Genomic DNA, 18,108 nt, shown 5'->3' with positions numbered 1-18,108 from the left:
CTATTTGTAACTTGTACTTGACACCCAGTGCCATAACACGTTATGACACAGTCATAATCATGATATAATATGTCCTAACAGCTGACATAACTTGTCATAACCTGTCATAATTGGTCATAACACTGTCATGACCCATATATTTACACCTGTTGTGACATATATTGCGTTATGACACCTACAGAAGTGTCAAAACCCACATTTATTCAAATTCGTTTTTTCCCCGCCGAGAAGTTTCCTTTCGTTTTGAAAGTTTGTTTCTTAAATCCTTTGTTGTTGTAATGAATTATTTACAGTCATGTTTTTTTCATCATGTTTTAAATAACTTGTAGAAAATATGCTTTATGACACTGTCAAGAAGCATAATGACCATCCTGTGTCACTTTACTTGGACTAAGAAAATACACTTTATGACATTGTCAAGAAGCATTATGACCATCATAATCATATAAGCCAGATAGGCCTATCACATACAGGCCCTTATATCAATCATCAGTCAAAAAGAGGGTGTCTTGTCCCGCTTCTAAAATCTGCTCCTGCATTCATCCCAGTCCTCAGCAACAGAGCATTGGGGGTAGGTGCGTGTCAGACATCAGTATGTGGTGTGCAATTACAATGATCATTTAATATAGTCAATTTCAGAGAATGTTATATAACATAAACATACTGTTGACACGTAGGCTATGGTGTAATGGAATGTTTTGCCTTGTGTGGTAGGTTTTGGGGGTTTTGACACTCCTTTGTAGGTGGCATAACCAGCCATGAAATAACTACCTTTAGTAGGTTTTGTAGGTTTTCACACACTTATGTAGGTGTTATAACCAGTCATAAAATAATGCAATATATGTCACAACAGGTCTAAATATATGTGTTATGACAAGTTATGTCAGCTGTTATGACATGGTTATGACCGTGTCATAACGTTTTATGATGCTGGGTGTCAAGTAAAGTGTTACCAAGCAGGTAATGACTTAAAAGTTACACCGATCTGTTAAAACTATTGGCCTCGTCCGTACCTTTGTCCTGAAGGCCTTGTAGCCCACGGCTCTGCAGAGACAGCTGCTGGCAGCCTGGGACACCTTGTGGTTGGCATCTGTCTGGAGGCTGGCTAGCCGCTGGAGGGTATAGCCCAGGGGCAGCAGCTCAGCGATGCGCTTCCCTTTCAGCTTCTTCAAGGCCTTTCTCCTCTTAGGACTCTCCAGAGCAGACACCAGGTACACTGACACACACACACCAAAAGATTGTACATTATTTTCACCTTTCTATACACTGAGTGTATAAAACATTAGGAACACCTGCTCTTTCCATGACATAGACTAGCCAGGTGAATCCAGGTGAAAGCTATGATCCCTTACCTATGTCACCTGTTAAATCCACTTCAATTAATGTAGATGAAGGGGAGGAGACAGGTTAAAGAATGATTGTGTGTGTGCCATTCAGAGGGTGAATGGGCTTAAATTGAGTGTGACAAGAACTGCAACGCTGCTGGGTTTTTCACACGCAACAGTTTCCTGTGTGTATCAATAATGGTCCACCACCCAAAGGACATCCAGCCAACTTGACACAAATGTGGGAAGCATTGGAGTTAACATGGGCCAGCATCCCTGTGGAAGCTTTCGACACCTTGTAGAGTCCATGCCCCGACGAATTGAGGCTTTTCTGAGGGCAAAAGGGGGTGCAACTCAATATTAGGAAGGTGTTCCTAATGTTTTGTACACTCAGTGTATAATTAAAAGTCTAGGTGCCAGTTTGCTTTTGTCTGCTTAAAGACAACTTGTCATTAATTTGCCAAACAACTCGGTAGGTATTGTTGAATGCAGAAACAGTAAGGAAGGTATAGACAGGCTAAATATTTGTACAACAACAGTTGGAATAGACAGAGCGATAAAGGACATACATCTTGAGGAGATGTTGAGCAGAAACCCAAAAGGGCTTATCAGTAAAAACCACAAGGCTGAACCATCCCCTATCAGTTAAAATTCTAATTATTCATGGATTCCATCCAATACAGTACTCTAGGCTGCTTCCCAACTGCTGCTGCTGCAGCTCAGACCAGACCTGGGTTCAAATACTATTTGAAATACTTTGAACTGTTTCTTGAGCATGCCTGAAGTGCCAGGTGGGTGGTTTTGCACTTTGGGGACTTTTCTATTGGTTCCACATTGCAACAGGCACGCTAAACCAAGCACAGCTAATGCATTTCAAACAGTATTTGAACCCAGGTCTGGCTAGACCATACATGCCCAATTATCTAAGCTTTTCTGCAGCATTCTTCACCGAGTAACTCATCACGTTCTGCACATGCAGATTTAGTATGGACCTTTCAGTGTGTGGTGTGGGTTGTCCCCTGGGCGTTCTGAAGACACAGCTGTAGGGGCCGCTAAGGAAACCTGTCCTTTGTTTCACAGTATGGGGCTTTTCATGTCCTAGAGCACCCACATGCTCCAGTTTATGACTTACTGTAGTTATGGTGTACATGGAATAGGAAGAGTGTCGACAGATTCCATCCAGATGTATAGTATGTTTAAGGAATGTTTTTGGGACTCTCACATTCTCCTGGATCTGAAATAGCTATGAGAATCTATTTTGCTGTGGTCTACTGCATTGTCTTTGCCTCTGCTTTCTGTACTTCTGCTTCCCGTACAAAACCCCATTGTTTCCTGTGGATAGGATTTGGGGGCTTTAAAATATGCATAAATAAATGTATGATACTCACTACCCTCAAGATCAACTCAAGACCTTGTGCTGCCAATCCATAAGTCTTCCATTATGGTCCTGAGATTAACATACTGTAGCTAACCTTTCTCAAATGTATGGAACTGAATGAGGTGATGCAGCAATAACACTTCAATGTTGAAGGTTGTCACCAGTTGTCGCTATGTCCGTTCTATTTCTTTTGTTCTTTGCTACTTTTTTGTACAGCACCAGTGCTTTCTGGATGGCATGTAAATTACCCTCTTGCCATTTAAACCGAGCCAGCACAGTTTGGTTCAGGTCAGGTCGGCACGATCGTGTGAAAAGGGTATGAGTCTCTGACAGGATACCTTCTCTGGAGAGGCGCGAGATATGTTCTCCCAGGTCTGTGAAGCTCCAGCGGCTCAGGTAGGTGGAGAGCTGGAAGACTGTGACCCTCTGCGGACTGTAGCGGGCCATAGGCACCATCCGACAGCTAGCTTGGATCTGCTGCAACAGCTGCGCAAACACTGCAGACGACACAATGTATCAGTGACCCACTACAGTCAAATACCAGCTAGCCTCAGGGTCATTACACCAATTCGGTGCCTTTTGAGAAGAGAAACTTGGTAAAAATATATATATATTTCACCTCGTTTTAACATTCTGTCATAAAGAGCATTATGTTGAACTTAATAAACAATTTTTTCCCCATCTCAAGAGTTTAATAAAAAATTACTATAAGGGAGAGAGGGGTTAGTTGAGCCATTATTTACCTTCAGCATCACTGTCAAGGTAAATATAGTATTCTTTCTAACAAAGATATCTACATATATTTTAGGATGTTGTGTATTGCCGGAAATAATCTAAATTGATGTAAACATTACAGTTTTGAAAACATAGCTTGTCCAAAAAAAAGAGGTTAAACCACCTACAAATTTCTGTACTGAATGAAACTTTCTGTACTTTATTTCCTAAACACAATTCAACACAATCACAATCGCTTGTTTGTCTTTTAATCATTTTAAGCATCTTTAACACAGGCTTAACACCTTAACATAGGCTAGGCCCTGTTGTTACCTCATATCCCAGCGATAATGTGTGCTTCAATTTGCTCAACTTGCCATTGGCTCAACCATTGTCTCAACTTACCCGATTTTGAATATATTAACCCACACAGCTACAAGGATGCACATTCATGCTAGGTTTATGACCTCATATTGAAGCGTATAGAGACCCCAACTGATGTATAGAACAATCTTAAAATGATCTACTTTGGTTTAGATACAAGCACCATGAAACCTCTAACACAATTAATTAATTTGACTTGTTGAAAATAGTTTTTTTGGACCTAACTTGCTTACCACTTTTTCCATGTGGTTTCTCCCTTCACAGGCTCCATGAAATGATGACCTCTTCCTAAATAATTGGTCAAATTACTAATTTTGTGTATGGTTTCTTAGAAACAAGGGTAGTGCAATTTACCCCTTTGGCTCAACTTACCCGACTCTCCCCTAGTAAGTGCCTATTTTTGTGCCAAATAAAGTAACAGGGTTGACCATAACAGGGTTGACGATTTCATCTTAAATCAGCCATAAATCTCCTTATAACAGGGGGAATGGAAGCTTGTTATGTGCAACAGAGAGTGGCAATTGAATGCAAGCTTCACCCAAAAATCTATGGGTAACAGAGTATACAAAAATAGTATAACCAGCTCACCTGCTTTTACACTATGATTTGACTATTAGATGTTCAATGTTTTGTTTTTTAAAGGAATAGTTTCACCATATTAAAACGAGAGTTCAGTTCACGTAACAGGGCTGACCTTAACATGAGAGACAAACGTTAATGAATCACTGATTACATGAAATACATAATAATAATCAGAAATGACTATCTATTTCAAAGCAACAGCATAACTAGGGCTTTACAATGATGGTGAAAACTTGGCGAAATGTTGGGGTTAAGTGGGTTAACATCTTCCTAGAAGTCACTGAGGGACATGTCAAAATGCTGAACTTTTGCATTTAGCAAGTCTTTATTTCTATATATACAAACAATGGAATTCTCTTCATTTAATATTACAGGCTTTTAAAATGCAATATTGGTGCATAATTTCTACTTAAAATATCAAAGGGATGCAAAAGGAACTCTTCATGGAACGACCCCTCTATCTACCTTAGGCATAGCTGTTTTAACGAAACCGAAAGGAGCAGTTGGAGGTAAAGAATGACAGCTGCCATTTGTGACATTTTGCGTCAATCAACAGATTTGATATTGTGACTAATACTGTAACATATCACTTTTAGCCTGAGTACCTGCTTCTGAATTCAATGACACTATATTGTTGCCCTGCCAAGACAACAAGTAGGTGGCCAAAGCAGTAACAGACTAGCAACCAGTCCAGAAAACCTCATTACATTTACGTCATTTAGCAGACGCTCTTATCCAGAGCGACTTACAGTTAGTGAATAAATTTTTTATACTGGCCCCCCATGGGAATCGAACCCACAACCCTGGCGTTGCAAACGCCATGCTCTATCAACTGAGCTACATCCCTGCCGGCCATTCCCTCCCCTACCCTGGACCAATTGTGCGCCGCCCATGAGTCTCCCGGTCGCGGCCGGCTGCGACAGAGCCTGGATTCGAACCAGGATCACTAGTGGCACAGTTAGCACTGCGATGCAGTGCCTTAGACCACTGCGCCACTCAGGAGCTCATAAAAATTCAGGAGCTCATAAAAATTTCTCATGAACAGAGGGCCTATACTGAAGCCCTACCAAGACAACAATTAGGTGGCCAAAGCAGTAACAGACTAGCAACCAGGTCAGAAAACCTAATGAACAGAGGGCCTATACTGAAGCCCCGCCCCAAATGGTAGCCATTTGCTGTCGTCCTTCTTATTATTTCCATTGAGTTAGCCGTTGTGCTACGGTGCTGACCTGCGTCTGGCTGGCCGGGCTGCTTGGCTTTGACCTTGTGGATGTAGCGTTTCCTCAGGGTCTGGACAAATGTGTCAGTGGGGCAGCAGAGGGGCGACTCACTGCTTGTACACTCCTCCCAAAACACCAGCAACTCCCTCTGTCTCTGGGCCTTTGGGAGAACTAGGGGGAGATCAGAGGATGAGTTATACAGATGTTATACTATGTTAATTCGACCAGTTTCTCACAGCAAGAAAAGAATCCTGCAGCAACAGGAAATTTGAATTTTTATGTGGATAGTAATTAATGGACATTTTTGTAAGGGTTGATAAAACATTTTTTTTGGGGTCAAATCAAGTCTGACATTTTACAGTGGAAATTATAACCTTGCATACACTACAAGTTTGCATTTCCTGTCTGCGACAGCAGAGTCATCAAATTAAGAGCGTACACCTGTACATTTATTGATATGTTAAATCAGATCAGATGCTTCACACTGGGCACTATTGACAGAGTTGTTGTGTATATTTAACTGTGTAATTCTGTCTATGCAACCATTACAATTGAGTAGAATTTATGTTCATTACTATAGCCAGTATCTAGGATAATAACTTATTTAGTCATATGCAAAGCTTCCTTTTTAAAGGGAAATGGAGCTTCTCTTCCCTGTCATATATTTTTTATTTTATTTTTTACAGTGGGGCAGGAGACAGAGAGAAATCAAATCAAATCAAGCTTTATTTATACAGCACATTTCAGACATGGAAGGCAATGCAATGTGCTTCACAGGAAAAAAATATTTACTACACAACAAGAGGATAAAAAACGAAAGAAAAGCAACGCTAAAAAGGTGCGTTTTTAAAGAAAGAAGGTACTGAAGGTGCTGTACTGAAGGTACTGCCAGGGCTTTCAAACCCTCGCCATTTGTATGGTCCAGAAGCAGCTCTGTTGACTCAGGCTCAAACTCTGGCACATACAAAGCTATTTTTGTCATTTCCCCCCCATTTTTTTTTTTAATAGTTGAACCAGTCCCTAAAACTCAAAACAAAGCATTTAAGAGAGAAGATGGCTACTTACTGTCATTGACAGAGAGCATGTCTGCCGTCTCCAGCATCAACCTGCTCACTTTTTCAAGTACCTCTGCTTGGAGTGACATCTCTTCCAAAATGTCCCTGTGAACTACCGCTGACTCTGAATTCCTCATTGCCTGTAAATCAAAGCCACTGATTACACACTTTCGATTTTAGGCTGCATAGTTACACCTTGAATTTTCACTATTTCTGTAACTACTACTATTACCATTTACTTTGTTTTTAAATGAAAACTATTCCCTGCGTCCCAATTATCTGTCCTTTCCCCTGAAGAATGCACTTGTTCACTTACCCATTGGATTTAAAAGGAAATGACTGCTGGACCATGCTTACACCAATCCAATGCTTGCACCAAAAGTACATGATCTCACACTTAGGGAGAAAGGACAAATAATTGAAACACAGACTATTAACAACCAAAATGGCCGTCTTGTGTTTGACAGTATTGGACAGGCCTCATACCTCCAGCAGTAGAGTGCAGATGCCCAGGTGTGTTTCCAGAGCATGGTCCAGACTATAGTTCCCAGTGGTCAGTGGGGCAACATCCCGCTTCTCTCGTGATTGGATTTCCTGAGAGAAAAGCCCAAGGCTCCTCAGCGTGCTCTCCTGGAATGAGCTGATTCTATTGGATGAAAGAGACACATGAAAATATTGGATGAAAGATACATAGTGGAATACAGTAGGGCCTACAGTAGGTCCAAATACTACAGTGTGGGCCTACTGTACTTATCTCAGGTTGGGTGATCCACAGACTATACATTAATCCACGTCATTATAGTGTGATAGAAAAAATAAATCACATTTCACAAATGTGTATGATTGAAATGGGGATCATGGATTTATGCTACTCTATCTCATGATAGATTTCCAATATTTATCCCATATTCAATAGCGCTACACATCCACAAGGGGGCGGGTAGGATATTTCTCCATGAAGCTACTCTGCTAGTCTCATCTACAGTCAGTGCTGTAGCTTAGAGAAGTGGGTATACTCTTATGTTGCCAAAAATGTACCTAACGAAGGAAAGGCACCCTGTGTGAATAACCTACAATTATAAATCCCATATTGGTCGTTCACAGTCAGACCAACCCAACTGTGAAAGCAGGCTAATAGTAGGCCTACAACTGAAACAGATAAATGAGGCTGTCAACTGTGGCAGAAAATCACAGGTTTCAGAATTTTCCCCTTATTTTTTCTCCAGGTTTTTGCTCTTAAAGTCACACTTTTTTTATTTAAAAAACCCAGAATGGCTACTTACTGTCATTGACAGAGAGCAAGTCTGCCGTCTCCAGCATCAATCTGGAATGCATAACAATGCTTAAACCATATCAGGAGACCACTTTTGAGGTCTGGGAAAAATCTAAGACGTGATTCTTTGTGTGTAGTTACCCTTTCATTCAAGTGCACAGGCACCTAGCACAGTTGTTTGGTTAGCAGTGTTTCTGTAGCACATGGGATGGAGTTTGCAAAACAAATGGCCACTGGATTTATGCTAATAATCATGATATCATTCTGCCAGGTAGGTATAGGTTACTTTGTAGCTAGTAAACATTTAATTGAGAAGGTTTTTGAGAAAGCCTTTCCATCTACCAAAAGATGGTTAGGCGTATCATTAGCATTGCTATATTTTTCCTGTTCCTTCATTGTTTGAAACCTGGATGTACTACTTCATATTATGAGGCATGTCTTACCTTGCTTCAAAGTAGCCTATAGCCAAAATCCCACCATAGAAACGTGGAGGCAATTCTTTTATAAAGACTTTCTCATGAGTGTTCAATTGGTTTTCTTTCAACTTTCGTTCATTGTCTAGCAGCCAAAGGCATTATAGTCATATTAGCAACCCATGATAGCTGTTGCATCTTTAGATCTCCCCTCTTTCTAAATTTCAAATGGATTTTCCATCTTTGTCCATGAAACCGTTTGAATGTGCGGTGTGCATTTTAGAACAGTGTTTTCCCACACATTGCATTTTTGAACATTTGCGTGTATAGGCCTACAACTGTGTGCACATTGCTGCGCCTAAAATGTGAAGAAATAATAATTTATCAACATTTTAAGCTAAATATTCTGATCTGTTCCATCAACCTTATTAATTGATACGGTGTATACCTCCACAACACTACTTTGATACGCATCATTGGGATTAAGAAGTGAGTATACCCAATGCCCACTGACAAATAAGTGGGTAGGCTATACGGCGTATACCTGCGTATACCCTCCACTACACCACTGTCTACAGTCTCATCTATGGCTGAATGGGAGTACGTTCATGAGGACTCTTCATAACCCACCCTGTGTCTTTGAGGCGCACGCTGCCCATACAGGAGACGTCTTCATCAGCATTGAAGTCTGTGGAGAGGAAGTCAAAACTCTCCAGCACCTCCTCCTCTTCCACAGCCAGTGTCTCGGCAGAGGAGCTCTTCAGCAAGGAAAGGTCATTCTGAGAGGGTGACACACACGTGCAGATACACACACACACACAGGCACGCAAGCATGAATGCATGAACACAGACACAAACACACACACCTCCACGTATTAAAACAGCTCTCTCAATTGCTGTCAACTCAAATTAGTTCCAACTTAAATTCATTCAGGAGGGGATAGTGTGTTACAGTAAATGGCTTCAACATTCTGTCCATACATTCTATTATACATGCTTGTTCACAGGGATTAGAATATCATAAACAACATTTGTTAGGAGAGTGAAAGTCGGGGGAAACGGCTTCAAAGGGTTAAAGGGGTTTGAAAGGTTACAGCCTGTGTCCATGCATTCTCTATGCACTCACTTTTAATATGGTGTTGAGGTGCAGGATCTGGTTGTCTAGTGTCCTCAGCTCCCTCTCTGTGCACTCCTGGCCCTGTAGAGCGGACTCCAGCTCCCCTAGCAGAGCACTGATCCTCAGAGCCTGACCCTTGTGCTGGTTACTGGTCACCACCGGCCTGGCTAGAGCCTCCTTCTCCTGCTCCTTACTGTCCCCGTACCCCAGCCTCACCTCCACCTCCACACCTGGCTCCTCCTTGCTGCTCCTTATTGGAACAGTCTCAGTGTCGGTCTCTCTACCAGGACTTGGGCTGGAACTGGGGCTGGGGCCTCCTCCATTCTGCCTGAGGATGTCCGGAGTGCTGTACCGCTGCTGCAGGGCTAGCAGGGACCCCCGCTTCGTCTCCCCGGGTGTGGAGGGAGAGGAGAGGCCAGTGTCCGGGTCGGTGGGGGGCCACTCGTCCCCTGTCTCGGAAGTCCCTGGAAGTCCCCTCGACGTCCTCTCTTCTGGGGGGCTGCTCTCTGAGACTAGGTCCTCCATCAGGCTGATTTGGGTCTGGCTGCCCCCCTGGCTGTAGGTGGGGGTGGGGTTGAGGGCCTGGGAGGTGTCAGCAAGGTAGCTGAGTAGAGACACCCCTCGAGACTCCCGTGAAACCAGGGAGAAGGAGCCCTCTGGGTCGTGCTGGAGCTGTCGTACCATGGACTAGATAGAAGACCAAAGATATATTAGCCATGTTTCAAAATGGTTCTTTAGAGATCTATTAGAAGGGTAGTTCTTGGAAAGCCCCATAGAATTATTAGGATCTCTATGGAAAAACCTTTATCAGAGGGTTCTATAGCACCAGAAAGCAGTCCCCTATATGTGTAGCCAATGTGAAATGGCTAGTTAGTTAGCGGTGCGCGCTAGTAACTTTAAATCGATGACGTCACACACTCTGAAACCTAGAAGCAGTTGTTTTCCTTGCTCTGCCAGAGCTGCGGCTTTTGTGAAATTACAGGTTACGATGCTTCCTGAGTGACATTTGTCGATGTGTTCAGAGGGTCCAGGATGGGGCAAGGAGATGGACGGAAGCTAACTGTTACATAAGGATAAGACAAATAACCCTCATGGTGCAAGGTAGCACCCTTTTTCAAGAGTTTAAAGAGAAAAGGGGGGATGAGGAGTGAGACATCATGAAAAACAAAGTATTTTGGTGTTAAATGTGCTGCATCCATGCGTCCAGACCTGGCATCTGGACTGGAGACACATTCCAGATTCCTGGATTGCACAGGTGCATGGGAGACATGCTTGGGAAAACATCTAATTGTATTTTATTTAACCTTTACTTAACTAGGCAAGTCAGTTAAGAACAAATTCTTATTTACAATGACGGCCTACCAAAGGGCAAAAGGCCTCCTGCGGGGACAGGGGCTGAAAAAAAATAAAATAACCACACACATCACGACAAGAGAGACACCACAAAACTACATAAAGAGAGACCTAAGACAACAACATAGCATGGCAGCAACACATGACAACAAAGCATGGTAGCAACACGACAGGACAACAACAAGGTAGCAACACAACATGTTAGCAACACAATATGGTAGCAGCATAACATGGTACAAACATGATTGGGCACAGACAACAGCACAAAGGGCAAGAAGGTAGAGACAACAATACATCACGCGAAGCAGCCATAACTGTCAGTAAGAGTGTCCATGATTGAGTCTTTGAATGAAGAGATGGAGATAAATCTGTCCAGTTCGAGTGTTTTTTGCTGTTTGTTCCAGTCGCTAGCTGCAGCGAACTGAAAAGAGGAGCGACCCAGGGATGTGTGTGTTTTGGGGACCTTTAACAGAATGTGACTGGCAGAACGGGTGTTGTATGTGGAGGAGGAGGGCTGCAGTAGCTATCTCAGATAGGGGGGAGTGAGGCCTAAGAGGGTTTTATAAATAAGCATCCCAGTGGGTCTTGCGACGGGTATGCAGAGATGGCCAGTTTACAGAGGAGTATAGAGCGCAGTGACGTGTCCTATAAGGAGCATTGGTGGCAAATCTGATGGCTGCTCGAGAGCACCCTTAACTGTTGATCTATAAATGAAATCTCCGTAATCTAGCAACCTAGCAATCTAAACCCAACAAATACAGCATAAAACACCAACCTACAAAGCATTACAGTAAATTTCTCCTATTACAATAGCCATTACAGCTTGTTGAGCATAATCCATAATTTGAAGTGAACTAATGCTCTTTAATTAACCTCTACGGGATCACCAACCTATGAAACATCACAGTGCAGTTAAAAAATATATGGCAAATAGTAATCCAATATGGATGGTGTTAAGAGATAGATGGGAGGTGTTGAATAGAGCTGAAGGATGGGACTAATAACAACTAACAACAACTAATAACAACAAGATAACTAATGTAGGGCAGGCTGCGTCCATAATAAGTATATAGGTTATAGGTTGAGAGCTTTTGTGAAGGAGCACAGTTGGAGAGATATGGCATATAGAAGCAAACCGGATGGACATCATGAAAATGATCGGAGAGGTTGAGGGTAGAGGAAGTTCAGGAGTAAAAAAAAGCAAAATAGAATTATTGTAAAATTGACTGTGTCCATAAAATGTATATAGTATGTATAAGCTGGAAGTAGAGGCCTAAGCGTTGTTGTTCACTAGTTTACTCCAATTAGGGAAGGGGTGGTGGGGTTGGAAAGTAATAAAGGGAAATATATTTAAAAAAGGATATGTACAGTGGGGAGAACAAGTATTTGATACACTGCCGATTTTGCAGGTTTTCCTACTTACAAAGAATGTAGAGGTCAGTCATTTTTATCATAGGTACACTTCAACTGTGAGAGACGGAATCTAAAACTTAAATCCAGAAAATCACATTGTATGATTTTTAAGTAATTAATTTGCATTTTATTGCATGACATAAGTTTTTGATACATCAGAAAAGCAGAACTTTGCAATTACAGAGATCATACGTTTCCTGTAGGTCTTGACCAGGTTTGTACACACTGCAGCAGGGATTTTGGCCCTGATGTCCTTACACAGCTCTCTGGTCTTGGCCATTGTGGAGAGGTTGGAGTCTGTTTGATTGAATGTGTGGACAGGTGTCTTTTATACAGGTAACGAGTTCAAACAGGTGCAGTTAATACAGGTAATGAGTGGAGAACAGGAGGGCTTCTTAAAGAATAACTAACAGGTCTGTGAGAGCCGGAATTCTTACTGGTTGGTAGGTGATCAAATACTTATGTCATGCAATAAAATGCAAATTAATTACATAAAAATCATACAATGTGATTTTCTGGATTTTTGTTTTAGATTCCGTCTCTCACAGTTGAAGTGTACCTATGATAAAAATTACAGACCTCTACATGTTTGTAAGTAGGAAAACCTGCAAAATCGGCAGTGTATCAAATACTTGTTCTCCCCACTGTTTATATGTACAGTTGAAGTCAGAAGTTTACATACATTTAAACTCAGTTTTTCACAATTCCTGACATTTAATCCTAGTAAAAATTCCCTGTCTTAGGTCAGTTAGGACCACTTTATTTTAAGAATGTGAAATGTCAGAATATTAGTAGAGATAATGATTTATTCATCACATTCCCAGTGGGTCAGAAGTTTACATACACTCAGTTAGTATTTGGTAGCATTGCCTTTAAATTGTTTAACTTGGGTCAAACGTTTCGGGTAGCCTTCCACAAGCTTCTCACAACAAGTTGGGTGAATTTTGTCCCATTCCTCCTGACAGAGCTGGTGTAACTGAGTCAGGTTTGTAGGCCTCCTTGATCGCAAACGCTTTTTCATTTCTGCCAACACATTTTCTATAGAATTGAGGTCAGGGCTTTGTGATGGCCACTCCAATACCTTGACTTTGTTGTCCTTAAGCCATTTTGCCACAACTTTGGAAGTATGCTTGGGGTCATTGTCCATTTGGAAGACCCATTTGCGACCAAGCTTTAACTTCCTGACTGATGTCTTGAGATGTTGCTTCAATATATCCACATAATTTTCCTTCCTCATGATGTCATCTATTTTGTGAAGTGCACCAGTCCCTCCTGCAGCAAAGAACCCCCACAGCATGATGCTGCCACCCCGTGCGTCACGGTTGGGATGGTGTTCTTCGGCTTGCAAGCATTCCCCTTTTTCCTCCAAACATAACGATGGTCATTATGGCCAAACAGTTCTATTTTTGTTTCATCAAACCAGAGGACATTTCTCCAAAAAGTAAGATCTTTGTCCCCATGTGCAGTTGCAAACCGTAGTCTGGCTTTTTTATGGAGGTTTTGGAGCAGTGTCTTCTTCCTTGCTGAGCGGCATTTCAGGTTATGTCGATATAGGACTCGTTTTCCTGTGGAAATAGATACTTTTGTACCTGTTTCCTCCAGCATCTTCACAAGGTCCTTTGCTGTTGTTCTGGGATTGATTTGCACTTTTCGCACCAAAGTACGTTCATCTCTAGGAGACCTTCCTGAGCGGTATGATGGCTGCATGGTCCCATGGTGTTTATACTTGCGTACTATTGTTTTTACAGATGAACGTGGTACCTTCAGGCATTTGGAAATTGCTCCCAAGGATGAACCAGACTTGTGGAGGTCTACACATTTTTCTCTGAGGTCTTGGCTGATTTCTTTTGATTTTCCCATGATGTCAAGCAAAGAGGCACTGAGTTTGAAGGTAGGCCTTGAAATACATCCACAGGTACACCTCCAATTGACTCAAATGATGTCAATTAGCCTATCAGAAGCTTCTAAAGCCATGACATCATTTTCTGGAATTTTCCAAGCTGTTTAAAGGCACAGTCAATTTAGTGTATGTAAACTTCTGACCCACTGGAATTGTGATACAGTGAATTATAAGGGAAATAATCTGTCTGTAAACAATTGTTGGAAAAATGACTTGTGTCATGCACAAAGTAGATGTCCTAACCGACTTGCCAAAACTATAGTTTGTTAACAAGAAATTTGTGGAGTGGTTGAAAAATGAGTTTTAATGACTTCAATTGTATGTATGTGTATGTATGTATGTATGTATATATATGTGTATGTGTATGTGTATGTGTATGTATGTATGTATGTATGTATATATATATATATATATGTATATAAATATTACATTTACATTTACATTTACGTCATTTAGCAGACGCTCTTATCCAGAGCGACTTACAAATTGGTGCATTCACCTTATGATAGCCAGTGGGACAACCACTTTATTATTATTTTTTAAATATTTTTAATTTTAATTTGTTTTATATATACACAGTGGGGAGAACAAGTATTTGATACACTGCCGATTTTGCAGGTTTTCCTACTTACAAAGCATGTAGAGGTCTGTAATTTTTATCATAGGTACACTTCAACTGTGAGAGACGGAATCTAAAACAAAAATCCAGAAAATCACATTGTATGATTTTTAAGAAATTAATTTGCATTTTATGCATGACATAAGTATTTGATCACCTACCAACCAGTAAGAATTCCGGCTCTCACAGACCTGTTCATTTTTCTTTAAGAAGCCCTCCTGTTCTCCACTCATTAACTGTATTAACTGCACCTGTTTGAACTCGTTACCTGTATAAAAGACACCTGTCCACACACTCAATCAAACAGACTCCAACCTCTCCACAATGGCCAAGACCAGAAAGCTGTGTAAGGACATCAGGGATAAAATTGTAGACCTGCACAAGGCTGGGATGTGCTACAGGACAATAGGCAAGCATTTTGGTGAGAAGGCAACAACTGTTGGCGCAATTATTAGAAAATGGAAGAAGTTCAAGATGACGGTCAATCACCCTCGGTCTGGGGCTCCATGCAAGATCTCACCTCGTGGGGCATCAATGATCATGAGGAAGGTGAGGGATCAGTCTAGAACTACACGGCAGGACCTGGTCAATGACCTGAAGAGAGCTGGGACCACACTCTCAAAGAAAACCATTAGTAACACACTACGCCGTCATGGATTAAAATCCTGCAGCGCACGCAAGGTCCCCCTGCTCAAGCCAGCGCATGTCCAGGTCCGTCTGAAGTTTGCCAATGACCATCTGGATGATCCAGAGGAGGAATGGGAGAAGGTCATGTGGTCTGATGAGACAAAAATAGAGCTTTTTGGTCTAAACTCCACTCGCCGTGTTTGGAGGAAGAAGAAGGATGAGTACAACCCCAAGAACACCGTCCCAACCGTGAAGCATGGAGATGGAAACATCATTCTTTGGGGATGCTTTTCTGCAAAGGGGACAGGACGACTGCACCGTATTGAGGGGAGGATGGATGGGGCCATGTATCGCGAGATCTTGGCCAACAACCTCCTTCCCTCAGTAAGAGCATTGAAGATGGGTCGTGGCTGGGTCTTCCAGCATGACAACGACCTGAAACACACAGCCAGGGCAACTAAGGAGTGGCTCCGTAAGAAGCATCTCAAGGTCCTGGAGTGGCCTAGCCAGTCTCCAGACCTGAACCCAATAGAAAATCTTTGGAGGGAGCTGAAAGTCCGTATTGCCCAGCGACAGCCCCCGAAACCTGAAGAATCTGGAGAAGGTCTGTATGGAGGAGTGGGCCAAAATCCCTGCTGCAGTGTGTGCAAACCTGGTCAAGACCTACAGGAAACGTATGATCTCTGTAATTGCAAACAAAGGTTTCTGTACCAAATATTAAGTTCTGCTTTTCTGATGTATCAAATACTTATGTCATGCAATAAAATGCAAATTAATTACTTAAAAATCATACAATGTGATTTTCTGGATTTTTATTTTAGATTCCGTCTCTCACAGTTGAAGTGTACCTATGACAAAAATTACAGACCTCTACATGCTTTGTAAGTAGGAAAACCTGCAAAATCGGCAGTGTATCAAATACTTGTTCTCCCCACTGTATATATATATATATCTTTTTTTTTTTTTTTTTATATCTTTTTTTAAAAAGTATTATTATTAGTATTATTGTTATTATTATTATTATTTTTATTTTTTTGTGGGGGTGGGGTGGGGGGGGATAGAAGGATTACTTTTATACTATCCCAGGTATTCCCTAAAGAGTTAGGGTTTCAAGTGTCTCCGGAAGGTGGTCAGTGACTTCGCTGTCCTGGCGTCGTGAGGGAGCTTGTTCCACCATTGGGGTGCCAGAGCAGCAAACAGTTTTGACTGGGCTGAGCGGGAACTGTGCTTCCGTATGTGTATTGTTGTATATATATATATATATATATTTGCGAGAAAAAAAACATGGGGGATTGGAAGTGATGCAGACAATTACATTGATGGAAGTTACAATCTATCTGCAATATTAAAGCTGATCTACCCCACCAAAAATAATTTTTTAAGTAAAGAAAGAATAAAATTAAAATTTTAAAATTTTAAAATTAAAACAACATAAAACAACTCTACGGGATCGGTGTCCCGTATACGGGACGGTTGAGCTAACGTGCGCTAATGTATATGATAAGGTCAAAATTGAGTTCAATTGTGGCCTGGGGTAGTCTAGTGGTAGTCTAGAACATACTGTATAGGCCTACTGTGTCGCTGTTGGTTTGATTCCGGGCCATGCCCTTTTGGCACAAATAACTTGATTGACTTGATTTAGTTACACATTTAAAATATGAACAGTCCAGGGATATTTTACCCCTGATCTTGATAACAAATGACCATACCAGACACTTTTGGATAACATAAACAGTTTCCATTCATACAATGTGTTGGCTAAATTGCCACAGTAGTAGCTCTAGAGGAGATCTGCATGGAGGAATGGGCCAAAATACCAGCAACAGTGTGTGAAAACCTTGTGAAGACTTACAGAAAACGTTTGACCTGTGTCATTGCCAACAAAGGGTATATAACAAAGTATTGAGAAACTTTTGTTATTGACCAAATACTTATTTTCCACCATAATTAGCAAATAAATTCATTAAAAATCCTACAATGTGATTTTCTGGATTATTTTGTCTCATTTTGTCTGTCATAGTTGACGTGTACCTATGATGAAAATTACAGGCCTCTCTCATCTTTTTAAGTGGGAGAACTTGCACAATTGGTGGCTGACTAAATACTTTTTTTCCCCACTGTATGTGTGCCTGGCATATGTGTGCCAGGGTCAGTGGCTGTAACCACTGGACCACACAGGCACTGAGGAAACCAATCATTTATTCTGCCTATTGCTTGCCTTCAACATACAGTATAATAAAGCAATTGACAGAAAAAAACAGATTTTCCCTGACAAAAAATACATCTACCCCCTACAAATATGTCAATTTATTATAATCCACATAAGAATTCACACGAGACGTGCTGTAGCTTGCACGTAGCCTACATAAGGCTCCCGAGTGGCACAGTGGTCTAAGGCACTGCATCGCAGTGCTAGCTGTGCCACTAGAGATCCTGGTTCGAATCCAGGCTCTGTCGTAGCCGTCCGCGACCGGGAGACCCATGGGGCGGCATGCAATTGGCCCAACGTCGTCCAGGGTAGGGGAGGGAATGGCCGGCAGGGATGTAGCTCAGTTGATAGAGCATGGCGTTTGCAACGCCAGGGTTGTGGGTTCGATTCCCACAGGGGGTATGAACAAAATAATAATTATGCACTAACTGTAAGTCGCTCTGGATAAGAGTGTCTGCTAAATGACTAAAATGTAAATAAGGTACAATGTAGGTACGGTACTGCATTGTATACAAACACCGCTTCC

General features: G+C 41.7%; 1 protein-coding gene across 6 annotated transcripts in view; it reads right to left on the bottom strand.

Annotated features, from left to right (window-relative positions):
- The window catches only part of ripor3 (RIPOR family member 3), a 73,665-nt gene that overhangs the window by 3,236 nt on the left and 52,321 nt on the right, over positions 1 to 18,108 (bottom strand). For all 6 annotated transcript variants that reach the window (XM_041888835.2, XM_041888836.2, XM_041888834.2 and 3 more), the window contains 7 exons: positions 9,471 to 10,148; positions 8,975 to 9,123; positions 7,145 to 7,304; positions 6,669 to 6,798; positions 5,613 to 5,774; positions 3,042 to 3,200; positions 1,014 to 1,216 (listed from right to left, as the gene is read on the bottom strand). In XM_041888835.2, the coding sequence (XP_041744769.1) occupies positions 1,014 to 1,216; positions 3,042 to 3,200; positions 5,613 to 5,774; positions 6,669 to 6,798; positions 7,145 to 7,304; positions 8,975 to 9,123; positions 9,471 to 10,148 (1,641 nt within the window). The remainder of the gene's footprint in view (positions 1 to 1,013; positions 1,217 to 3,041; positions 3,201 to 5,612; positions 5,775 to 6,668; positions 6,799 to 7,144; positions 7,305 to 8,974; positions 9,124 to 9,470; positions 10,149 to 18,108) is intronic.

Source organism: Coregonus clupeaformis, chromosome 10, assembly GCF_020615455.1.
Source record: "Coregonus clupeaformis isolate EN_2021a chromosome 10, ASM2061545v1, whole genome shotgun sequence".
In the NCBI taxonomy this organism is placed as follows: Eukaryota; Metazoa; Chordata; class Actinopteri; order Salmoniformes; family Salmonidae; genus Coregonus; species Coregonus clupeaformis.
The sequence above is the reverse complement of the archived record's forward strand: the minus strand, read 5'-3'. Positions and strand labels throughout refer to the sequence as shown.